The sequence below is a fragment of the Tenrec ecaudatus genome, chromosome 6, assembly GCF_050624435.1.
Source record: "Tenrec ecaudatus isolate mTenEca1 chromosome 6, mTenEca1.hap1, whole genome shotgun sequence".
NCBI classification, from domain to species: domain Eukaryota; kingdom Metazoa; phylum Chordata; class Mammalia; order Afrosoricida; family Tenrecidae; genus Tenrec; species Tenrec ecaudatus.
In genome coordinates this window covers 10305411-10329665 of record NC_134535.1, presented here as the reverse complement: position 1 = coordinate 10329665, position 24255 = coordinate 10305411, and the positions used below count along the sequence as shown (strand labels likewise).

The following is a 24255-nucleotide window of genomic DNA, read 5'->3' as shown; positions in this document are numbered from 1 at the left end:
TCTTGGCCCCAAGCCACTGACAAGCTATGGGCCGCGGGAGCCACTGCTCAGCATCAGGTGGCCCTATTGGGTTTTGTTCTTTTCCAAGGCCTGACCTTGTACCCAAAGGGGGGCAGGCTTTGCCAGCACCCAAAGGGCTCAAGACCAGAGCCCCATGATGGCCCCCTACTGCCCATGGAGGAAGGAGTCTACAGGCTCATGGCCTCAGGGGGCCCTGGGCTGATCCCTGTCCCCTTAGTATTTCTGGAGGCTGCAGTCTGATTGGGGGAGTGGAGACAGAGGACTGACACCCTGTCTCCCTTAGCAAAGCCAACCCAAGTCTGCCAGCGAGAAGTCGCAACGCAGCAAGAAGGCCAAGGAGCTGAAGCCAAAAGTGAAGAAACTCAAGTACCACCAGTACATCCCCCCGGACCAAAAACAGGACAAGGGCCCGCCGGCCATGGACTCTTCCTACGCCCGCATCCTGCAGCAGCAGCAGCTCTTCCTGCAGCTGCAGATCCTCAACCAGCAGCAGCAGCAGCACTACAACTATCAGACCATCCTGCCTGCCCCCCCAAAGTAAGTGTCCTAGACCAGACCTGCGGAACTGACCCCCAGCTTCAACACCCCTCACTTGTGTCTGCAGCAGCTGACATGGTCTGTGAGGGACTCGTTTTTGCCTTTCCTTCTTTCTAGACCAGCAGGGGAGACTTTGGGGGGCAGTGGGGCCCCCCCGATGCGCAGCCTTTCCACCACCACCACCACCAGCAGCTCCAGCTCGGGCACCCCTGGATCCAGTGGGCTGATGAGACAGAACAGCGTCTCGCTGACGGGCAAGCCGGGGGCCCTGCCTACCAACCTGGATGAGATGAAGGCAGGTGGTCTGCCCTTTCCACAGGAGCCCTGTGGCCTGTGTCACAGCTGAGAAGTCAGGGCCCTCTCCTTGTCATGGCTGGGCCTCAGGGCTCACACAGCAGCCGCCTGCTGCTTTTCTCCTCTTGACTAGGCAGTGTGCATCAGGAACAGTTATACCCCCACACAAGCATATAAGTGGGTATTGAGAGATAGAGGGACCCCCATCATAGAGCCAGGATTCAGACTTTTAAGCCCAAAGTCTGAATCACCAGTCACTGTCCACTCTGCCAGTTGATGCCCCATGGGATCTGCTGAGCTCCTGCCAGGCTCCCAGGCCTGGGCCTGTTGGGTCAGAAGGTTCCTGCCCAGCCTCTGTTCAGGTTGCACCTTCTGGACGTGGTGCCAGATCCCAGTGTGGCCCCAGCCACAGAGAGGCTGCTGGACATGGGTGCAGACTTACACTGAACTGAGCTCTGCCCTCACTGGTTGTGGTCCTGGGGCGCTAGTGGATGGGGGCACCCAGCTTTCTTGACTACAAAGTAAAGTCACTTGTCAATTGTGAGCACAGGCCCTGGGCAGGGCCTTTGGCCATGTGCCTGTGGTGGCAGCTAGAGTGGCCATTTTCCTGGGACCTGGTGTGGCCAGGGCAGCAGCAGGAAGGGGTTGGGGGCAGTGGTACCTGTCCTCCCAGACTGTCCAGGAGGGATCAGTTTCTGAACATTTCTTTGCTGACCAGGCTCTTTTCACCTTGCAGGTGGCAGAGCTGAAGCAGGAGCTAAAGTTGCGGTCCCTGCCCGTCTCAGGCACCAAGACTGACCTCATTGAGCGCCTGCGTGCCTACCAAGACCAAGTCAGCACCCCCCAAGGGGCTGCCAAGGCGCCAGCTGCCTCCATTCTGCCCAAGGCTGGCGAAGTGGTGGTTGCCTTCCCTGCTGCCCGGCTGAGCACAGGGCCAGCTCTGGTGGCTGCAGGCCTGGCCCCCCCTGAGGTGGTGGTGGCCACAGTGACCAGCACTGGCATGGTGAAATTTGGCAGCACAGGCTCCACGCCTCCTGTGTCCCCCACCCCCTCAGAGCGCTCTCTGCTCAGCACAGGCGATGAGAACTCCACGCCTGGGGACACCTTTGGTGAGATGGTGACATCGCCCCTGACCCAGCTCACTCTACAGGCTTCGCCACTGCAGATCCTCATGAAAGAGGAGGGCCCACGGGCCAGTGCCTGCTGTCTGAGCCCTGGGGCACGGGCCGAGCCAGAGGGGCGCGACAAGGACCAGATGCTTCAGGAGAAGGACAAGCAGATTGAGGAGCTGACGCGCATGCTCCGGCAAAAGCAGCAGCTGGTGGAGCGGCTGCGGCTGCAGCTGGAGCAAGAGAAGCGGGCGCAGCAGCCTGGCCCTGGGCTGGCCACTCCTGCTGTGAAACAGGAGAGTGGCTTTGCCAGCTGCCAGCTGAGCCAGCCTTCCCCAGGCCCCGAAGCTCCCTTCAGCCCCAGCCTGGCTGCCCCCATGGCCCACCATGAAGACTCTGGCACCTTAGCTCTTGCTCCCCAGGCGGTGGTGGTGAAGCAGGAAGCTGGGCTGCCTGAGCCTGCCCCCCAGCTACTCCTGGGCCCCCAAGGCTCTGGCCTCATCCAGGGGGTCTCACCGCCCACCCTCATCACCGACTCCACTGGGACCCACCTTGTACTCACCGTGACCAACCCCAACACAGACAGCCCCGGCCTGCCCAGTGCTAGTCCCCAGCAGGTATGTGGACAGAGACAGGGCAGGGCAGTTCCCTCCGGGTGCTCCTCGCCTGCTGGCATTCTAGCTTAGTTTCATTCTGTAAGTAGGCTTCACCATTCCACTCATGGTCAAGGGCCCTGCCCAGATTTGTCACTCTACGGGGCCATAGGGTGTCCTCTGCACTCCATGGCTTGGCTCCAGTGGTAGAAGGGCCCTGGCTGGCCAGCACCATCCCTCAGGCAGTAGTCCTACAAGAAACTGCAGACTGTGTCAGGCTTGGGGCTGTCTGGGTCCTGCTCCATTCCTCAGAGACCAGACTGGGGATCACCAGCTTGCTGCCCCCACCTCACCTGGCCCATAGGAGGCTGTTCCCAGGGGGCGTCTCAGCCCTGTGAGCCACAGGGATGGGAAGCTAGACCCTGACCACCTCCAGCCGGAAAGCGTAGGGGGAATCTCAGCTAGAGGCCAAGCCTTCTGCACCCCCCCCCCCATTTCTCTCGGAGCTGGAAGAGCTGGCCTTTGTAGCAGGGGGAGCCTGCCTCTGGGGGTGGGGTGGGGGTGGGAGGAGGTGAGGGTCCTGTTTCTCCCCCACACCTCTCAGGCCAGTCTGTTCCCTCATTCTTATCTAGTCTTCATCCCTGCCTGGCTCTCCGGCCCCTGGTCCCCCCACCCAGATGGACTTGGAGCCCCCTCCGCAGCCCCTCTTTGGGCCCTCTGCATCTCTCCTGAAGAAGGAGCCACCTGGCTATGAGGAAGCCGTGAACCAGCAGCCTAAACCACAGGTGGAGACAGCAGCCAGTTGGTTGGGTGGAGGGTGCCAGGGCCTGGGGGCTCCCAATCCTCATCTTGTCTCTGTGGTCCACAGGAAAATGGCTGCTCAAGCCAGCATATGGATGACCTGTTTGATATCCTCATTCAGAGTGGAGGTACATACCGTCCCGGGATTGGTTGATGGGAGGGATTGAACCAGGCATGTGCTCAGTGATGTGGGCAGCTATGAGCTGTTAAGCACCTGCCTTGATGCTGCAATACTAACTGAAGCACAAGGACCTAGCGACAGAGCTGGCCTCACTTGGGAGTGCAGTGGGAAATCATCAGTCCCAGAGGCACAGCATTGGTCACTTCCTGTGGTTGGTGGACTGTGCACAGGTCGTGTAGGAGGGGCTTATTGGGGAGGGGGGGTGCTATATTTTCTCGCAACAAAAGGGACAAACCTAGAAAAATTCTGGAGGGTGAACAGATATTGAAGGAATCAAAAATCCCTGGAGTTGGCTGAGGCCCAAGGTGGCTTTTGGCAGAGGTGCTGAAAGGGCAGCTGGGTGGTGTCTATATTTGATCTCGTGACAGGAAGGAGAAGCTGTCTTGTGACTAGATGAAGGGGTCCTGGGGGTATAGTGGTCAAGTGTTGGGCTGCACACAAGGCCAGCAGTTCAAAACCACCAGCTGCTGCTCTGGACAAAGACGAGACTTTCTGCCTTTGTCGAGTTACAGCCCCAGAAATCTACAGGGGCGGTGGATTAGGATCTCCTGTCTTATAGGGTTACTATGAGTCGGAGTCAATTCTGCAGCAGTGAGTTTGATTTCTGGGTAGCAGGTGGCAGTGTAACAAGTGACAGCGGACATGTGCAGGCCAGCTGGGGGACGAAGAGCCTGGGGAGGGAGGTGATGGCTGGCTATTGGGACGCAGCAAGTGCACCGCACAGGCCGTGTGGTAACAAGCTCTCCCAGGTGGTACGTACACACACACACCCACACACTACCCCCTTTTCATTTGTGCAGCTTTAGACAAAGTGAGAAGATTCATGCAACCCTGGGTTGAGCATATTTATTCTCAGTTTTCCCAACAATTTGCTCATTCGTCCCACGCTTGTCCTATTGTGGTCATGTCCATGTGTGCACTGCCATCCAAGCACCCATGTGCTGCTGGCTTTATTGTCCAGTCTGGAACCAAGCGGCAGAGCTGAGGCTGGGCCAGAGCCCACAGTGGAGGGGGCAGGCAGGGTGTATTTGGAGGGGGCCCCCTGGTGGGCAGTCCCAACTGACTGACCCTCTGCTTCCTGTATTGACAGAGATCCCAGCGGACTTCAAGGAGCCAACAGCACTTCTGCCTGAGGAGAAGCCCTCTGCACCTAGCCTGCCCTGCACCGAGCTTCCGTCTGCAGCGCCCCCTCCGTCGGGCTCACCTGCCCTCCCTGGGCGGCTGGAGGACTTCTTGGAGAGCAGCACGGGGCTGCCCCTGCTGACAGGTGGGCACGAAGGCCCGGAGCCCCTCTCCCTCATCGATGACCTCCACAGCCAGATGCTGAGCAGTTCCGCCATCCTGGACCACCCGCCCTCGCCCATGGACACCTCTGAATTGCACTTTGTGCCTGAGCCCAGTGGCCCTGTGGGTCTGGACCTGACCGATGGGCCCCTGGACGGCATGGACTGGCTGGAGCTGTCGGGTGGCCCGGTGCTGAGCCTGGCTCCCCTCAGCACAACAGCCCCCAGCCTCTTCTCCACGGACTTCCTCGATGGCCACGATCTACAGCTCCACTGGGATTCCTGCTTGTAGTTTCTGCTCCCCACACACAGCCGGGCACCCCCAAGCCTGATTCCCTCTGCTGCTGGGAGCCACAGGCCTGCTGCCTCTTCAGGAGACTGAGCAATGTCCAGGGGTGGCACGGCTCAGAGAGGGCATGACTGTCGGATACCTCTTCTGAGGTGCCATTGGTCCAGAGGCTAATCCTTCCCTCCACCCCCCAAGTAGAAACTAAGTTGGGCCTCTCCTGTTAGCCAACCTCAGTGCCCGCTGGCTGCCCTGAGGGGGCTCCCTGCCATGTTCGTGTCTCGGACAGTGAAGCCATGTAGGTCAGTGACACGTTTCCTGTACAGGTGTATATAGCTCGCATAGCCACCCACATGCCAGCAGCTTGACTCCAACTCACAGCAGCAGACAGTGGAACTGCCTGCAGGGGTTCTGAGAGCTTGATGGGAGCCACTGCTACGTTTCTCTGCCCTCCACGTGGCTGGTAGGTTCAAACTGCTGACCTTCCAGTTAACAGCCCAGCGCTTTAACCACGGCGCTTCTGACACACCTCCTTATTCACGTACATCGCTGGGTGGGCGCTCAAATTGTGGCACACATGGACATGGCCCTACCTCTCACGTGTTTGACATGTAGATGCCCGGCCATCCCTGTCTGTCTGATCTGTCACTCAAGGGGCTTGGGGTGGAGTCAGTAATTAGTGCTGGGGCACAGGTGGGGAGCTGTGTGAACTTTTTAAAATAAAATATATACGAGCTGTTATTGGTCCATCTTCAACCTGTGTATATGCCAGGCCCAGAGCCCCTCCTGCAGAACCCTGCTGGGATAGAGAACACCTGGCCCAACACAAGCCAGGACGTCCTTTCTGTTAAGACAGTTTATTTACAGGCTTAGGGCCCCGCACCCCTTTCCTGAGCAAAGACCAAACAGCGGGTGCTGTCACCCTCACAGCTTTTTGGTTGGTTTTCGTTCTCCCAGACCCTGGCAGAGCCCCCCTGGCACAGGACAGGCCTAGCCCTGGCACCTCTCCTCCCACCAATCCTGGGGAAGAGGGGCTCCTTCCTGCCCCAAAGTCAGCCTACAACTAGTTGGGGTCACTCTTCCTGCCCGATGGCAGCCGTCACCCATCTATGTCCCAGCTGAAAAGATGGTGCTTCACCAGCATGTCCTGCACGCCCTCCTTCAGGGGCTGCTTCTCCTCCTGTGGAAGGGATGGGCCTCGTCATCAGCCATGGAAGAGGGACCGGCCCCCAGAGCCCACTCTGAGGGAAGGCCTTGGCAGGCCCACTCACCTCTCTCTTCACAGGAAGTTCCCAGTCCTGGGAGAGGCTGAAGGCAAAGCAGCAGAGGACGCTGGCAGTGAGAAAGGGGTGGGTGAGTCCAGCTCGGGTGCCATGTCTCCTCACCCCAAGACACAACCCCCCCACCCCCACCCCCCCGGGCCTCGCCTCACCGGAGCTCACACTTGATCTGGACCCAGCCGGGGCTGCGCAGGAAGGACCAGGGCTGGTACCACTTCTCCACTGTGGCCAGGCTGGAGCAGAGCACCTCCAGCCACAGGTGCAGCACCTGCTCACTGTGGCCAGGGCGGGGTACCGTCAGGCGGCAGGCTCACTCAGTGAAGGGCGGCCTCCTTGCCCACCAGCCTGACTGCAGCCCCTCTCCCTTGTTACCCTGCTTCATTGTCCGCCCTCCTCAGACCTGGTGGGAGATACACCTAACCACCAGCCCTGGCCCTTCAGCCTGTCACAGGCCCATGCAGGCCAGTGGATCTCAAAGCCCCAAGGGCCCCAGGAAGCCTCCCTGGTCCTGGGCGGACACTCACTTGAGCCCCACGCAGATGAGGGAGCGGAGCTTCACGTCCATCTGGGCGTGTGCTGCGTCGTGGGTCACGTTCACCGACTGCACCGCCTGGCGCAGGCGATCACGTCACTTGGGTACCCTCCCCCACTCTCCCCCACCTCCCCAACACCCCCCAGGCCCCACCTCTTACCCGGTAGAGCAGCTCTTCAGGAGTCAGGACTTTGCCATCTTCGTCCAACCTGCAGAGGGTGGGGGGCGCCTGCCTCAGTTCCTATTGCCTCGGACGCCCCTTTCACCTGCCCATGCCCCGCCCCACCCCCAGGCACCCGTCACCTGTAGGTCTTACAGAGCACCAGGCGGGAGTACACTGAGTCGAAGTCCCTCTCCACCTCCCGACCCGCTGCCTGTAGGGACACAGTGGCTCAGGGGCAGCCCCATAGGGACACTGTGGGAAAGGGGGCCCCATGCCCACACCTACCTCCTCAATAAAGAGCCAGGGGTGGCAGGCACCCCCCAGCAGGGAAGGCTTCTTCAGCCCATGTTCAAACAGGGCCTTGAGGGCCGGGCAGAGGGTCCCACGCACGAGGTCTGTGACACCCTCGGTCACCGAGTCATCCCCCGCAATGGAGTACTGGGGAAGAGGGGGTCTCAGAAGGCCATCCCGGGTGCTCCAGCTGCCAGGGGCAGCCAGGGGCAGCCCCGCCCCGCCCTCACCTCTTTGCTCCGCTCATCCAGGACTTCCACAAACTTGGCCGGAAACCAGCCTGTGGACGGAGAAGGCCTATGAGTGGCTGTCCCGACCACTCCAGGCAGAGAGGAGGGCTTCCACTGCCCCCTGGGCGGCCACTCACCCCGAAGGCCATTCAGCTCCCCCACCCAGCAGTGCTCGTCTTTCTGGGAGACGATCTGCAGAGGGGACATGGGCTGCACTGAACAGTCTTGTGGGGCTTCATCCATGGGCCTCTTGCTGCCACTCCGAGGCCCGATCCCCACCCACACCCCAAGTCGAAGTCCCTCTCCACCTCCCGGCCAGCTGCCTGTAGGGGCCAGTGCCTCAGGGACACTGTGGGAAAGGCCCCCCCCCCCCCGTACCGTGATGATGTCATTCTTGCGGAATCCTAGCTCATCGTCGTCATGCCGCTCAAAGTCCAGCAGGGCCTTGGCGCGGCGCCGGTGGCTGCGGGAGCAGGCCACATAGTTCTCGTGGTCCCGCTGGTGGCTCTCCATGCTGTAGTCCGGGGTTAGCTCCTGCCGGCAGGGGCGAGGCTGGAGTGAGGCCCAGGGAGCCACAGTGTGCTGGGAGATAAATGGGACGTGGCACCTCCACTCACCACACTAGTGTTTTTGGGATCTGTGCATTGGAAATGACGGGCCACACGCAGAATGGCTTCCCGCAGGTCAGCCACCAGCTCCGTCTGCTTGATGTTCTTGGCCTTCAGAGCCTCTAGGTCGTCCTCCCCTGGGGGTAGAGGACGGTGGGACCGGGCTCCTTCCCTTTGCAGCACCCCCACCCCGACCCCTACTGGCATCCTCACCAAAGAGCAGGGAGCTGATGCCTGACTTCCTGCGCTGGGCCCTGCGACGAACCACCTGTGGCGGGGGCAGGGTGGCTTAGTGGGGCCTGCGTGCCAGAGCCCAGGGGAAGCCCATTATGATGATGCCCTCCCACCAGAGGTGGCCCCGGGTCAGCAGGTCAGAGGGTCCAAGGGCAGCACAGTGTGGCTGGACCAGGTCCTGCAAGGTACAGGTGCTGAAGCAGGGGGCAGGGCAGCCCTATGTGGGCCTTCTGAGCATGTAGGGTGGCCGCCCGGCTCCTGGTCCACCTGAGAGAAGTTGTTGGAGGTGCTGGTTCCCAGGAGCTGGCCCTGGTCTGCGATGAGGTAGGCCAAGTGCTTGCGACGCTGGGTCTCCACAGTCACGTCCGTGAGGGAGCCAGCCAGCCGCATGGCTGCTCCCAGCAGCAGCTCCGCATCATCCATCTGTGATGGAATGTCCGACAGCGTGTTGAAGATGGAGGCCGAGTTCTCGGACTGGATCAGCTCCTCTTCCTGAGCCAGGAGAGGATGGAGGGGGCAGAGTCACCACCAGGTCCCAGGCTGCCCACTGGCCCCAGATGGGCGGGCAGGCGAGGCAGCCACCTTGAGGTGCAGCATGCCGAGGGTGGTCTGGAAGAGCACTCGGGAGCCCTCGTAGAAGAACACGTCCCAGATGCGCAGCAGCAGCCGCAGGCGCACCACGCTGGCAAAGGCCGTCAGGAACCAGTGCAGCGTGATCAGGGACAGCTCTGGGGACACATGACACCGGTCAGGGCCAAGGGCAGCCCGCGAGGAGGGGGGGCGTGCCCAAGCCTACAACACCCAGAGCTGCAAGATGCCCGGTGGGCTGCAGCGATGCGGCTCGGCCGCCCATACCGATGTCGTGCTCCCGGAGCAGCTGGTCCAGCCGGGGCAGGTACTGGACGATGAGGTGGCGCAGCACGCGCTGGTCTGTCTGGACGCCCAGCAGGGTGGTGCTGAAGTAGGAGGCGGGCAGTAGGTCCTCCACAATGGCACACATCATCCAGAAGGCTGCCTCCTCCTCCAGGAACAGGAGGAGGCAGGCAGCCACCTGGTGGGGGAGGGGCATCACATGGATCCCTGTCAGGACCCAGGAGAAAGATGCCTCAGGCTGGCCCCGCCCCCGGCCTGCACCCCACCCCGAGCGCCCAGCCCTGCTCACCATGCCCGTGCCCTGGCAGTAGCCGATGTCGGGGTAGAGCCAGGCCAGGGCGCGGAGGATCCTGCGCAGGCGTGGCACCCCACTGCTGCTGACGTCGGCAAAGCAGGCGTTGGCGGGCATGGTGCGCAGCAGGTCCTTCTCAATCTATCAGACAGACCGTGAGCCCGGCAGCAGCAGGCCTGAAGACCCTCCCAACGCTACTGCCACCTGGAGATTTCTTACTGGGGTTCCCACTCCACCCCCACCCCCACCTTCAGGGTGCGATCCCCACTGGTGAGAGGCCTCTCAGACCATCTCGCCAGAGGAGACCGCACACCCACGGCTGAGGGCCAGCCCATGCAGGTGGTGGGGCTGGCCGGTGGATCCTGACTCACAGTGGCCCCAAGGGGCAGAGAACTCCCCATAGGGTTCACGAGCTGGCCTGGCACCCTTCTCCCGACCAGCGACCCCTCAGTTAGCAGCAGTGTGCTTCCCAAGGAGGGCGGGGTTTCATCTGTACAGCCCTCCCTGAAGAGTAGACCTCTAGCAGGTTTGAGGAACGACACTGTCACGTGGCCCAACTCCAGAAAGGTGTGTGGGTGAGGGGCTCCCTGCGTGCTGGGGGCTCGGTGGGCAAGCGGGCTTCCCACCTCACCTGCTTGGCAGCGATGGTCTCGTCGTTGGAGCTGTTCTTCACCATCTCTCGGTAGGAGAGCTCCGAGCTACGCTGCTTCTGCAGGGCTCCGGAGAGCCGCATCCACAGCTGCGGGGTGGAGGGCCCTCACTCAGTTTCCTCCGCACCCCAGGGCCCGCCCAGGCCCCCAACCCCAGCTTGGCACCCACCTGCGGCCTCATGCTGTGTGGGATGCCTGCCAACACCAGGGAGCGCAGCTTCTCAGAGCGGGGCAGGGAGACTGCGATCTTGTCCCAGGTGAGGTCCCCCACGTCGTGGTTGTGGGTGAACTCCAGGTGGGCCTGCCACTTCAGGGTCTGCTGCGGGTCCTCCACCAGCCCTGCACCCAGCATCCTGTCTGCATCTGTGGATGCCCCCCAGCCCGACCATCAGTCTGTCACTCACCTCCCCAGCCCGGCCCCCAGGATGGGCACCCAGCTTGAACCTTGACATCACTCTGGCTCCTCCTTCACCTGCTCTCCTGGGGACCCTCCACCACGTGGACCCTCTCCCCTCATTGGGCCACCACCCAGGGGCACAGCAGTTCTGGCTACTCCTGCACAGCAGTCAGGCGCTTTCTCAGACAAGCCCGACCACATCACCGCTCAGACGGCATCCTCCTGGGATTCTGAGCCATACAGTGCCCCATCCTCCTGCCAGCCAGGCCCCGGCACCCCTGCCGTTCCAGCCTGGTTGAATAGCTCCTCAGCCACAATCCCCACAGCTGCTTCGCTAGCTCCTAGTTTTCACAGCCATCAGGCATTTGGGGAGAGCAGGAGGGCAGGGCACTCTGGATTTGAACTCAGAGCCTGGTTCTGGGATCATCAGCTTCCATGAATCCCCACACTGGTGTGTGTCACTAACATACAAAAGTTTAACCCTGGTCCCAGCAAGGTGCAGGCTGCCCTCCAGCCCCACCTGGGAGCTGCCCAGACCACTGAGGGCAGAGCCGGAAATGGCCAATTCATCACCCTGGTCACATCCTAGTAACACATTGCCCTAGGCTCAGGCCACAGCTTCCCACAGACCACTTAGGTCTACTGAGGGCAAAAGCAGTGGGAATGGCCCAGCAGTCCCCTCATGGATGAAGCTGTATGAGAAGCCATTGTCACAGGGCACCAGGCACTGAAGCCGGCCGAGGTTTGACACTAAGTGAAGAGATGGCCTACAGAACGACGTGGACCCAGTACTGGCTTCGTCACAAGAAGTACACCCGATCCACAGAAACACGGGGTTCAAAGACACTGGGATTTTCCCATGAACTTTTTGAAGACACCTCCCCAGAGGTGAGCAGTTATTTTGGAATGTAGAATTAGGGGTTAACTTGGTTTTGATATTTATATTTTCTCAACTTTGCTACAATGAGTATTCCTTGTATCATCAGGCAAAGGTCAGTGTGCAGCTCAGAGCCGTCTGAGATCACTGCGTGATGTCACCCAGGGCCTGCACTGGGGAAGAGGCGGGTGCTGGAGCCACTCCTACCTTCCGTGTCCACACGGAACCCGAACTCATCGTAGCGGAGCTCCAGCTGCCCCTCGGCCTCTTCCTTCTAGAGCAGGTGAGGAAGAGCAGCTCGGCTGGCTTCCCCGGCTCAGACTCTCCAGCACCCCCCCTCCAGATTCCAAGCAGCCAGGCCCCTCCCGCTTCTAGAGTCTACCATCTGACAGAGGCAGGAGCTGTAGACACCCCTCACCCCTGAACGTGAGCTGGGGGCCTTGGGTAGAGGCAACATGGCAGACCGTCTGGGGGCATGGGGCAGGTACATGCTGCCAGCTGAGCAGCCCCGAGAGCTCAGATTCACTTGGAACAGTCTGACTGCCACCCACCCTGCTATGAAACCCTACAGGTTATCTGTGCATGCCACTAAGGCCAAGCCCCCTTGGAATCTCTTTGTCACCTAAGTGGGGCCTCCTGCCACAGCCCCCTCAGAGCGAGCCAGGCACCTGCATACTCTGCCTCCCCCAGGGCTCTGTGCCCCACCTTGGCAACTTCTACCTGTGTGCACTTGGCCAGGATCTCCTGGGGCCAGATGCTCGAGGTCAGGGCTGAGAAGGGGCCACCAGCAGCAGGTGCGTGGCTTCCTGGAATCCAAAAGGGGCAGGCCCGGGGACCAATCAAGAAAGGGTAGAGCATTCAGAAGCAGCCTTCACGTCAGAACCCTGTGCTGAGTTCCAGCATGAAAGGACTGGGCCTTGGACACCGGAGCATCCCAAACAGGGAAAAAAAAGGCTCTGAAGCAGCCGCCTTCCCGCCCTTTCCTCCTCCTCAGAGGCAGGGATGGGGACAGAGGTGAGGGGGCTGGGAAGAGTGTTTTAGGAATTCCCAGAGGGCAGCCTCCACCCACGTTCTCCCAGTCTCTTGGACCGCAAGGAAAAACAGGCAGTAGGACCCATCCCCAGAGAATCACCTCCCTCCTTCTGTGCCCCTCATCACGCCCACTTCCTTCTACCTGACATCATGCTGTGACTTCACTCTTCCTGGCTCTTGGAGTTGGAAGACTCCTCAGGCCTCATCTGGTCGGGACTCATCTGCCTGTTGGGGAGCACAGAAGATACCTGGTTCCAGGGCAGCTCCCTGGCCAGGCCCGGCAGTGGGAGGGAGAGGGGCCAGTGCCCATAGTGCTTGGCCCATGACAGAACCAGACAGACTCCTGATGCTCAGTGCTTAGCAAATGCTCCTTTAAAGCAAACACCACGCAAACACTCTGACTAGATTTCCCCGAGCCAGAGTCTTTGAGGAAACACCTGGAACCCAACTCACCTCTGAATCTATCCCCCATTTCCCCAGCCCCCACCCCCACCCGGGTGCTCACCAGCCTCAGCTTAGAACCAGCAACCCCACCTAGAGTTCTCTTCTCGCAGCTGAAGCCACCTTCCAACCACCCGCGTCCTCTGAGGAAACGGGCTCAACAACAGCTAGAAGCAGACGAGACAAGCGAACAGCATTCGCTCCCAGCAGAGAAACAAACGGACAGAGCGTGGAGAAGGCGCTCCACTCCAGGAGCCCTCAGGGTTGGGGCTGAGTCTGCTCTGACTCACAGAGACGCCCCCCCCCCAAGCCGTGGGGCAGTGCAGACATGCCACTGGGTCCCCAAGGCTGTCAGTCTTCACCGTGGCAGAGCACCAAGTCTTGTCTCCTGAAGAGCGGCTGGTAGATTTGAACCCCCACCTCTCAGTTCTCATCTGAGCTCTAAATCATTGTGCTTCTAACCAAGGCTTCTTCCATCTGCCACTCAGCCCCAAACCCACTGAGGACGGGACTGCAGGGCGCGGAAGAGCCCAGGGGGTTCCAAGGCTACACATCTATATGGAAGCACTGTGGCACCCTCGCTCCTCAGGAGCAGCTGATGGGATAGAAACACCAACCTTTTGGTTAGCAGCTGAGCACTAACCGCTGCGCCACCAGGGCTGCTCTGCATTAGCCACCAGGCAATGCAAATGAAACCACAACGAAATAAGGCCCCCACCTGAAGTTCCTCCCGGGAGCTGCAGGCCTGCACTGGTCCTAGGCCTGCTGGCTGCACTAAGCACACGGTTTGTACCCCACGGTGCAATTCACATGGGGCACAGGCCTCATGGCCCAGCCTTCTCGCAAGGTGATCTCTGTCGACAGTCTGGTGGCAGAGTGGCTTGCTCACAATTTTAAAAACATTAACAAGATTTAATTTTTTTTTCCTTTTGGTGAACTACACAACTGCATTACCTGTCTGAACCTCTGAGGTGTGCGAAGTTCTGATAAAAACTTTATTCTGGCAGCAGTCCAGTGGAAACTGGCTACGATGTCCCTGTATGACGCGATTTGAGTGTCTCAGAGCAACAGCATCCCTGGGGGACTGCTCATGCACTGTCTGCTGGATGAGTCCCCCCAGAGCCACCTCGGGAGACAGACCTCTTGACTCGCTGCAGGAAACTCAGCCGCAAGCCCTGGAGCACAGCTACACTATGACACATGGTGTTGCTGTGAACTGGAAAAAAGCCACGAGTGGTTCCTGCAGCAGAGAGAAGGGCAGATTTACACGCCGTTTGAGAAGTCAGTCCAACCAGTGGCCATCTCAACACTTAGGCTGTGGAATGTAGGACAGTCGCCGTTTACGGTGGATGCTCACAGGCACGAAGATGGTATTGGATCCCTGTATGATTTCCCTTCCTCAGGCGCACGTTATGCTGACTTGTTATTGTTAGGTGCCATCAGGTTGGTTCCGACTCACAGTGACCCAATGTAGACGCACAACAGAACGGAACGCTGCCTGCCTGCGCCCTCCTCTCACTGCCCAAGCTGGAGCCCATGGCTGCAGCCACGGTGTCAGTTCATCTCCTCGAGGGCCGTCCTCTCTAGTGCTGCCCTCTGCCTCACCAAACATGATGGCCTGCTCCAGGGACTGGTCTCCCGACATGTCAGAAGCATGTCCTGGCCTCTAGGGCGCACACTAGCTGTTCCGCTTCCAACACAGGTTTGTGCGTCCTTTCAGCAATGCATGGGACTGCCTATGTTCCTCTCCAGCACCGCAGTTCACATGCACCAATTCCTCTCCAACTTTCACACACATGTGAGCCAATTGAAAAGACCGTGGCTTGGGTCAAGCGCACCTTAGACCTCAAAGTAATATTCTTATTTCTCAACACTCTAAAGAGGTCTTGTAGAGCAGATTTACCCAATGCACGGAGTCTTCTGATCTCTCGACTGCTGCTTCCACGACCAGTGACTGTGGACTCAAGCACGGCAAAATCTTCAACATTTTCTCCACTTATCATGATGCCGCCTGTCACCCCAGCTGTGAGGAGTCTGGTCTTCTTTATACTCAGCTGTCATCCACACTGAAGGCTGCAACCCTGGATCTTCCTCAGCAAGTGCCTCAAGGCCCTCACTGTCAGCAAGCCAGGTCAGTAAGCCTTCCTCTAACCCTGATGCCACTTTCTCTCTCGCGTGTCCAGCTTCTCCAAGTATCTGCTCAGCATACAGATGAACAAGTACGGCGCGAGAATACAACTGACGCACACCTCTCCTGACTGTAAAGCATACAGTGTGCCCTTGTTCTGTTCACATAACTGTACAAGTTCCACATGGGCATAATTAAGTGTCCTGAAATTCCCATTCCTCTCAAGGTTATCTATAGTTTGTGATGATCCACAAAATCAGGTGCCTTGACATAGTCAATAAAGCACAAGTAAACATCTTTCTGGTATTTTCTGCTTTCAGCCAAGATCCAGCTGACCTCAGTCATGATATCCCTTGTTCTACATCTTCTTTTGAATCTAACCTGAACCCTGTCAGTGGACCAGTTGTTGGAAGAACATCAGCACAATTTCACTGACGTGTGATATCAATGACATTGTTTTATAATGTTCACACTGGTGGGTCGCTTTACTTTGGAGTGGGTACAAATCTGGGTCTCTTCCAGTCATTCAACCAAGGAGCTCTCTCCCAAATCTCCTGGCACAGACGAGTGGGTGCTTTCAGTGGGAGCACCCTCTTCCTTCAGTTCCTGCTTATAGCTACCCCCTGAAGCGGTTAAATGTCGAACAATCCTTTTTTGGTTCAGTGACTGGGTTTTGTGTGTTCTTTCCATCTTCTTTGCTGCTTCCGGCATCATGCAAGACGTTGCCCACAGGATCTTTCAATATTGCAACTCGAGGGTGAATTCCCCAGTTTAAACAGGCCGCGTGTTTGTGCCTTTCTGTCTCCTCACGCCAGGCCTTCTCACATTTCATTATAATTCTTCAATTGTCTTTTCCAGCTGCCCTGAGTGTTTCTAGTCAGCTCCCTGTCGTCATCGCTTCTTCCACTGACGTTAGCTACTCTGCAATGAGGAGCAAGTTTCAGAGCCTCTTCCGAGATCCACTTGGAACTTTCCTCTCTGTGCTGATTTTAAATGCCCTTTTGATTTCTTCAGGAACGATGCTCTTGAAGTCTTCCCAGCAGCTCAGCAGGTCATGAGTGCCCTCAAAGTTTAGGTGGGATCGCCGCAGGGTTGTGTTTGGGCTCTCATGGGCTTGTTTTAATTTTCTTCAGCTTCAGCCTGGTTTCAGCTGCTAATATTGCACTTCTCCATCAGCCTTCCCCACAAATGTAGTCACTTTGATTTTTGTGTATTTCTTTGCAGAAGTCCACATGTCTGGTTGCCACTCTGGGTTGTTGAAAAAGACATTTGCTACAAACAAGTCATGGGTCTCTCAAAACTCTGCGATGCAAGCTCCAGCTTTGTTTCTATCTTCAAGACCAGTGGCTGGTGATATGCTCACGAGCTTGTTACAATTACGCTTATGAACTTTCAGTTTGCTGATCTATAAAATGAGAATTATCCCTTATGAGGAATGACATAACTCGGATGAGGCTCTTAGCACACTGTCCGACCTGTGAGAGTATTTGTTAGTGTCAGGCGACTGGAGGCCAGTCTAATGATTTCTAGAGCTCCTGTTAGTCTGAGGGTATAGTGTGGTGCGGGGAGAGCTGTTGTGGTGAACCATAAGGCATGTTTGACATTCATCTACGGTAGCCACAGAAAGGGCAAGTTCATCTGGGTCAGCTATTTTACATGAATCGGTACCTGCTGAGGTCAGGAGGCAGTGATTGGTGGCTTGAAGGGCAGGGTGGGGAGGAGGGTTGTACCTGTGGGGGGGCTAAGAGAATTTCTCTCTCATGGTGAGCTAAAGGAGCCCTGGTTCGGAGAGGAGGACACAGTGGTCCACCTCCTTGAAGAGTCCTGTCTGGAAGCCCATGGGATCGCTAGGAAATGGAACAACTTGGTGGCAATGGGCTTATTTTGGTTTTTCACTAAGAGCCATGGGTAGCCTGAGTTAAGCACGCAGATGCTAACTGAAACTCCTCTGCACCCCACCCCCTCCAGCTGTTCCAGAGTGACAGACTGTGCCCATGAGACAGCCCGTCAATCACACTTTGTCCTACAGGGCTGCTGAGTCTGGACTGAGCAATGGCAGTTTCTTTTTCGTGTCAGTTACCAGTCAGTTGTGCAACAATGAAGAACCAAGCCAGTCCCTGCTGCTCCTTTCCAGAGCGCAGTGTCAGGCAGCAGAGGGCACCGGAGGCGAGGGCTGTCTGTAGTGCAGGCAGGGCAGCTCTGAGGACAAGGTGAAATCTGAGTGGAGAGCACAGGGAAGCAAGGGCTGAAGGCAAGTGACTGAGGGCAGTGGTCCCCAGAAGAAAGTCTGTGGGTTTCACGCTCAGGCAGCGAGGAGATTACTGGAAGGGTCTAGGTAGGACCGGCTTTCAGGGGCCTCTCTGCACTGGGGGTGGGGTGGGGGGCAGCCCCACGGAGGGAGGCAGGAGGTGGTGCTTGTGGAGAGCAGCGGGGAAAGAAAGGAAGGCAGGCCGGGTTTGTGCTGCTGCTCCTCCCAGGCTGCCCTGACCCACATGGAGCCGGATGTGAGCTGGCTAAGCTGGGCGGGCAGGTTTTTCTTGCCCCAGGTCACTATGGAAACAAGCCTTCCTGAAAGCAGCCATCTGGGAGTTGGCCACGCTGCTGTTGTCACAGAGTACCAGAGGCAGAAACTTTAGAGGAACAGGCTGATGCAGGCACCCGAGGCCTTTTTAAAATTTAATTTTGCCTGCTTAAAAATTCCAGTCCTGTGATCAATATATTTTTCTCTAGTCTGCTAATCTTAGGATTCGGGATAACACACACTTGGTTCCTTGTGCAAAGGCTGTTGATATGACTGTAATTCCCAAGTGTGAGGGCTGAGCTGCGAGCAAGTGGCAGAAAAGGTCCACTGTGGTGGCTTCTTGTGCTGGTTCAGGGGTCAGGACCTTCATCCACTCTTGACCCACCTTCTGTCCTGCCAGACTGTCACTGTACCCATTTGTCAGGGGACAGACCTGCTGTCTGCAGCCCAAGCGCAACACTGAGGAGCTGACAGGCCACGGGGAGCTGTAGATGGCATTCCCACGCCAGAAGTGCAGAGCAGACAGTGGAGAAAGGCTGGGGGCTCAGGAGACAGTCACTGCTTGACAGAATACAAAATGGAATGGGAAAGGAAGGATGTACAAGAGCACAGATCACTTAGGGACCTCAAAGTGAGCAGCGGCTAGGGAAATGGAAGGATGCAGGGCAGTGAATTCCTTGCTATGGCTCTTCTAGCCAGTCTTTGTAACTCCCACCAAATGACGTTTTCCTGATGTGCCTGGATAAGAGAACATGTGTGTGTGTGGAGGGGGGGTGGTGAAGGTTGGGGGCGGGGTGTTTGAGGCTGATAGGATCATAGGATTCTGGGTGAGTGACTGGTAACAGCGCTGACTCTGTGAAACTTTGGAGCTTAAAAGTGAGGATTGGTCGGTTCTGCCATCTGCTGGGTATAAAAATGAGCCACTTGGGTAGAAGTGAGGGCCCCACTACTTATCAAGAGAGGATTGAGGAGTTGTGTCATTTGACCCCCCAGATCCTTATGCGCAGAACCTCCTAGAGTCAAAAGACAGACAGCCGTGACACCAAAGAAATGGCCAAGGAAGAGCAGCAGAGCTGGCCTAAGGCAGTATGGGGCTTCCGTGCCAGTGGCGCCGAGCGAATAAAGCCCAGTCTTGTGGGGTGAAGGCTTGTAGAGTGGGGAGCCCTCTTTGCCACTAACTGGACAAGCTGGGTTCGCCGACTTAGCAGTAGAGTACCTTTGGGCAATTATTTGTGTACTAAAAGCACTTTCAAAGCATTGCCTGATAGGCTGGCGCCCAGAGAAGCCTGCACGCTGCTGCAGCAGAGAGGAGCCTATCCTGACCAAGGCCTTGTATTTTGAACAGTTCTGATCCTGAACTGTGTCGGATTAACTTCCCTAATAAACCCTACAATCGCACCGGCTGCCTGAGTTCTCTGTGGTCATTTACAGTGAATTCTTGATCAGAGCATGGATTGTGAGGCTGGCGCAAGGCTGACAGTGCTTGTTCTGCGGCACCCAGGTCGTTATGAGGAGGGACTGACGTGACTGTGTTTAAAAACAATTACAATGGAAACTTGCACATGTCGCAGCAGCACCATCCACAACAGCCCACGGCCACTAAATGAAAAGGGGTTACATCACATGGGCACATACATTCATACGAGGGAGCACTGATAACACCCTACAACTTGGGTGAACTTGGAAACATCCTGCTCAGCAGCAGAGGCCTTTCACAAAGGCCTCTTGCATGGTGTGTGCAGTGTAGGCAGATCGAGAGACAGTGGAGCATCAATAGGCTTGCATGGCACAGTCATAAGATTTGTAAGAGCCCCCAAGAACATGACTTCCAAAAGAAAAGAAATAGGACTGTGTCCTCTGAGCTTTTTCTCGAAAGGAGCCTCAGAGGACTGTGCAGCTTCTGTAGCTCTTCCTCTCACAGAGCGACTACTTATCACCCCAAATCGCTCTCCCCAGGGGGCTTAAGGGTCACACAAAAAGCAATGGAGAAAGTGAGTTTTCGGTGCAAACAATGCATTAGCGATAGGTAGTAGCTGTGAAAGGGCCCCTCACAGTAACTCACACGTTCCTAGCACCAGTCAGGAGGAAGCTCCACCTGTGAAGTGAGGCGCTTCCAAAGCTGAAGTTGCGTCAAGGTAAAGCAAGGTGCCTGGTTTCTCCAGTTACCCTACCGGTCCACTGGAACTGACATACTCTGACATTCTGGCAGGTTGGTTTGTGCTGGGAGCCGCTTCAATTAGCAAGACAGGGGAAGGAGAAAGGGAGGGGCCCCATTACACTGATACCGATGTTCTTGTCCCTTAAATGACCCATCAGAGGATCTCAAGCAACAGTTGGGGGGTGGGGGTAGCCTGGAGGGCTTGTTACAGCCCAACACTGGAATGTCTGATTCAGTAGGTTTGGGCAAGCAAGGCCCAAGGACCTCTTGTATAAATCCCAGGGAGATGAGAGTGTTGGTCAAACCCAGGCAACTTCCTCTAATAAGCCATTTCTTCCACCCCTCATGTCCCCAACCTCCCTCCCTGGATAGGCTCACAGTACAGGCTCCTAGTGTTGATTTCACACCACACTGGCATTGGATTGACACAGTGGCTGCGACACGGGGGAGGGGGGACGACGACAGCACAGGACAGCCAGTGGTTTGTTGTTATACATGGATGGCTCCGAGTCTGAACTGAAGGCACCCATCTGCCAGTCTTTTATCTATGTCTATCTACCCTACATCCAGGACCTAGTCTGTTGCCTGACATATAGCAGGCATTCACTGTTTGATAAAGGTGGGGGCTGGTTACCAAACTCCTAGACAATTCAATTCCCAAGTTCAATGTCCAATACTGCTCCTCAACCTCCGGTGCCCTGGCTCCATGCTCGCTCTGCTTGCAGTGCCTGCCCCTCCACACACTCCACCTGGCTTCTCGTTCCTCAAGGACCACTCGGCTCAAGCACCACCTCCCCTAAATCTCTCTCCAGACTACTCCCCACCTCCTGTTCTTGGGTTGGGTGTCCCTCGTCCTCAGTGGTCCGTCTATCATAGACTGTAATAGGAGGTGCTTCCATTTAATATAGAAGAGCCAGGACTTCTAGTCGACTGAGCTAGATTAGGAGCTTGAGAGGTTCTTGGACCCCGATATTTCCACATCTGAAAATTGACCCTTCAGCAAAATGTCCCACATACCAAGTGATGTTTACAGCATTGTTTGTGATAACAAACTATTAGATAACGAAATGCTACATCAAATGCCCATTGTGTAGTTTGATTTTGTCAACTTGATGGTACCTGTGTGGAGTGGGGTGGCATCTAACCTGTCACTCAGGTGGTAACCTGAAGATGCCTCCTTGGAGGTGTGGCCTTTTCATAAGGGAGAAATGGGAACTTCAAGCTCTCTCTGTCCCTTCGCTTCAAGCTCTCTCTGTCCCTTCGCCTTCCTGTGTGGTGGGCTCTGCCCGCCGCCACATGGGCCCGGACTCTGAGAGCTGTTGGTGCCCTGCCGTGTGCCACTGACCTCGTTCACGGGCCTGTGTCATGGGCATGCAACTGTGAGTCTGAAGCACTGGACATACTGAGTTGGACTGGGCTGGGCTGCCTTCTTGATATGAGATTATTTCTTGATATAAAGTTCTTTTGTACACATTGCTAAGTGTCCTGGTTTTGCTTCTCTGGAGTACCACGCCTACCAGTAGGGGACTGGGTTAAAAAATGACAGTAGGGCAGAGCTCTCTTTGTGTGAAAAACAGGAGCAAACCAATGAGATGTATGCAAACAGGGAGGGGCCTGGTTTTCAGACAAACTGCAAAGGGCTGTGTTGGAAGGGAGCTGGGTGGCAGGCACCCTTTGGGACCTTTCAATTCGGACCATGTTAATGCAGTGCCTATTCGAGTAAATAAGATGAACACAAGCAGGCTTTTAGAGAGCCATGGAACAAAGGTTAGGGTGTCCTATTTCCCCCCCAAGACTTTGGCAGTCTTTCTATGAAATGTTCAATATCAAGTTGTCAGTTTCCTTTCTTTTTAAATTGTGTCTGCTTTATTCTTGCCCAGGCATTGCTGGGTAAGCCTTGGATATGAATCACAAGGTCAACAATTTAAACCCACCAACTGCTCTGGGTAAAAAGATAATGCTGTTTGTCCCACAAAGACACGGCTCAGAAACCCTAGGGAGGGCCATTGGGTGGGAATCTAACGGGTGGCAGTGGGAGGCATCCTGCGATGCCCAGCCTGCCAGCTGATGTGCATTGATGACACCCAGTGAGTTCACATCCCTGGAAGGCCTGCACCTGTAACCACTTCCTCCGCCCAGACCAGCGCTTCTCAACTGGTGGGGGTGGAGCGACCCTTTCGCAGGGTCGCCCAATTCAGAACAGAAGCGAATTACAGTTATTAAGTAGCAATGAAAATAAGTTTATGGTTGGGGGCGGGTGTCGCAGTATTAGGAAGGTTGAGAAGCACTGGCCTAGACCCTCTCTTCCTTCTTCTCCAACAGGACTTTGCCAGGTGGCCCCTGCTGAGACCCTGCTTCTCCCCCAGCTATACTGACTGAGACGTACAGTTCCGCAAGACCCCCAGGTGAGTAGCATGCATTCAGTATACCTGGGATGAAAACACAAGCTCTCAGCAGAGGGGCCACTTGGTGAACAGGTTCGAAACCTTGGTCCTAAAGTCTCGGGGACCCCTTCTCTCTCTCTCCATTCCTAGCTCCTCTGCCCACTCTCAATATGCCTCATGGTTCTGCCCAAACGCTCCCCCAGGCCTGTGCTCCTCCCTAGTTCATCATTTGCTCTCAGTAACAATTCACATCTCTGGGCAGATGACTGGAATTCCTCTCGCCAGGGCACATTTCTCTCCTGAGCCTTGGACCTCAAATCCAGCTGCCTGTTCAGGGTAGCACCTCTGGGCACTTCCCATTTACCATGTTCCCAAATTAGCTCATCATCTCCCTCACCAGCCTGGTCCTCCTCAGGCCCAGTCCCCACCCCAGGGAGTTGATATTCACCCCATCAGGATCCCAGTCAGAACCTGGACATCGAGTCTAATGGCTTTCCTTGTACTGTACCTCCACTCCCACAACAATCAGGCCTTTCCACAATGTTTCCTGAAGCGCCCTCTTCTTGCCAAACTGCTGCTACTCTCCATTTGGGATCACCGCTGCTTCCCACCATCTTCAGTACCACCCACCTCTCAACAAGCTATTGGCTTCCAGTCTTGCCCCGCCCCGCCCCGCCCCCCCCCATAGTAGCCACAAAAATCCTTTAAATTTCAACTGAGGATTTCCTTCCTTCTCTTAAAATCCCTTCATTCTCTGTCTTTAGGGAAAATCCAAGCCTATTATCTTAGAGACGCTGTGATGTGGAGCCTGATCATTTGCGACACACTGAATTACTTGATAAGATTTTTCTAGCTGTAGTCTCTATAACTCCTACCAAATGATGTTCCCCTGATGGCTCTCAGTAAGGGGAGGGAAGATGGTTAATACGTGGTCACCTTTGCCTTTTTCTGGAAAATACACGAAGCCATCTCAGCAGCACAGCAGGAAAATCTGACCCCAGCTGGAGCCTGAGTGGAGCACATCCTTTGGCCTCGAAGACCCCGCCCACTGATCGCTTCAGTCTAGGTACAGAGGCTGTGACAAGAGGAGTGGCAGCAGCAGAACCTAGAGCTCCTCTGCCCACAGAACAAGTGGTAGAGCTGGCAGAGAGAGCGAGAGAGAGAGACTGTCCTAACCACAGAGGCGTGTCCTGAGAGTTTCTGATTCCGAGCTGTCCCTAATCAACGCCACCATCCAAAGCAAGGTCTGTTGAGCGGAGTGTAGCCACGGCAATTCGGGGACTTAGCAGAAAAGACGGCTGGTGCCAGAACTGGTAAAGAAGGTGGGAGGGTGGTGTGGGAAACAAAGATTCATTCCAAGTCGTCTCCCCCAAATATATGTTAGACTTAGGACACTGCTTGTCACTAATGGTAAATGATCGTCAAGTTAACTCCCTGAAGACCCCAGCCATCCAGAGCAAGCAGACACCACTGTTTCTCCACAGTAGGCAGGGCTCACTCCAGGTTAGGCCACCATCATGAATCTAGGGTCAGTCCATCTTGTCACATGTGTACTCCCCTTCCTATTGCAGGTATACCCCTAGATCATACCCCTCTCACTGCTGTACCTGTAATTAGTGGGCTTGCACCCCTCCCCCCCAAAGATGTAAACCTTGGTTAGTAATAAAGCTCTCTCTCCCTCGCCTCCCTCATCCTGGCCCTTTCTCTCTGCTCCACCTTCCTCTCCCCGTCCTTGCTCCCCTGGTTCCCTTGTTCTCCCTTCCCCTCCCTCTCCTGCCCTCCTGTCTCCCATCTCCATGAGGACCACCGTGCGGGGCTGAGGTGAGCATGCTACTATGAAATGTGTCTGACTCCATTATTTTACTCTCTCTTCTATCTCTCATGCTCTCCATGTCTTTTATATCTATTGTAAGACTGTGCCTATCAGACCGGCGATTAGTTGTGGGGGGCTGGCCTTTCCCCCACAGGTGGTGGCATGGCCCCAGCCTCACAGGAATCATTGTGGGGTGGAAGCTGAGATTGAGAAGTCAGAGGTCAGACACAGAAATCGTCCTTCCAT

General features: G+C 56.4%; 2 protein-coding genes across 7 annotated transcripts in view; one reads left to right on the top strand and one right to left on the bottom strand.

Moving 5' to 3' along the window:
* Positions 1–5852, top strand: part of MRTFA (myocardin related transcription factor A) — a 224268-nt gene extending 218416 nt beyond the window's left edge. For 4 of the 5 annotated variants that reach the window (XM_075553608.1, XM_075553610.1, XM_075553611.1 and 1 more), the window contains 6 exons: positions 305–558; positions 676–853; positions 1589–2578; positions 3187–3339; positions 3423–3483; positions 4627–5852. In XM_075553608.1, the coding sequence (XP_075409723.1) occupies positions 305–558; positions 676–853; positions 1589–2578; positions 3187–3339; positions 3423–3483; positions 4627–5111 (2121 nt within the window). In that variant the 3' untranslated portion in view covers positions 5112–5852. Of the gene's footprint in view, positions 1–304; positions 559–675; positions 854–1588; positions 2579–3186; positions 3340–3422; positions 3484–4151; positions 4289–4626 lie in introns of all 5 variants that reach the window. The other variant, XM_075553612.1, reaches the window with a different exon arrangement.
* A 94-nt stretch (positions 5853–5946) lies between these two features.
* SGSM3 (small G protein signaling modulator 3) overlaps positions 5947–24255 on the bottom strand; it is a 35482-nt gene continuing 17173 nt past the window's right edge. The window contains exons 2-22 of one of the 2 annotated variants that reach the window (XM_075553613.1): positions 12707–12789; positions 12238–12338; positions 11740–11806; positions 10428–10621; positions 10240–10347; positions 9606–9749; positions 9299–9494; positions 9026–9171; positions 8711–8935; positions 8423–8477; positions 8219–8346; positions 7980–8135; positions 7739–7793; positions 7602–7651; positions 7366–7518; positions 7221–7291; positions 7078–7126; positions 6910–6995; positions 6538–6660; positions 6377–6437; positions 5947–6285 (exon numbers count right to left, since the gene is read on the bottom strand). In XM_075553613.1, coding sequence (XP_075409728.1) covers positions 6205–6285; positions 6377–6437; positions 6538–6660; positions 6910–6995; positions 7078–7126; positions 7221–7291; positions 7366–7518; positions 7602–7651; positions 7739–7793; positions 7980–8135; positions 8219–8346; positions 8423–8477; positions 8711–8935; positions 9026–9171; positions 9299–9494; positions 9606–9749; positions 10240–10347; positions 10428–10621; positions 11740–11806; positions 12238–12338; positions 12707–12716 — 2259 coding nt within the window. In that variant the 5' untranslated portion in view covers positions 12717–12789 and the 3' untranslated portion in view covers positions 5947–6204. The remainder of the gene's footprint in view (positions 6286–6376; positions 6438–6537; positions 6661–6909; positions 6996–7077; positions 7127–7220; positions 7292–7365; positions 7519–7601; positions 7652–7738; positions 7794–7979; positions 8136–8218; positions 8347–8422; positions 8478–8710; positions 8936–9025; positions 9172–9298; positions 9495–9605; positions 9750–10239; positions 10348–10427; positions 10622–11739; positions 11807–12237; positions 12339–12706; positions 12790–24255) is intronic. The other variant, XM_075553614.1, reaches the window with a different exon arrangement.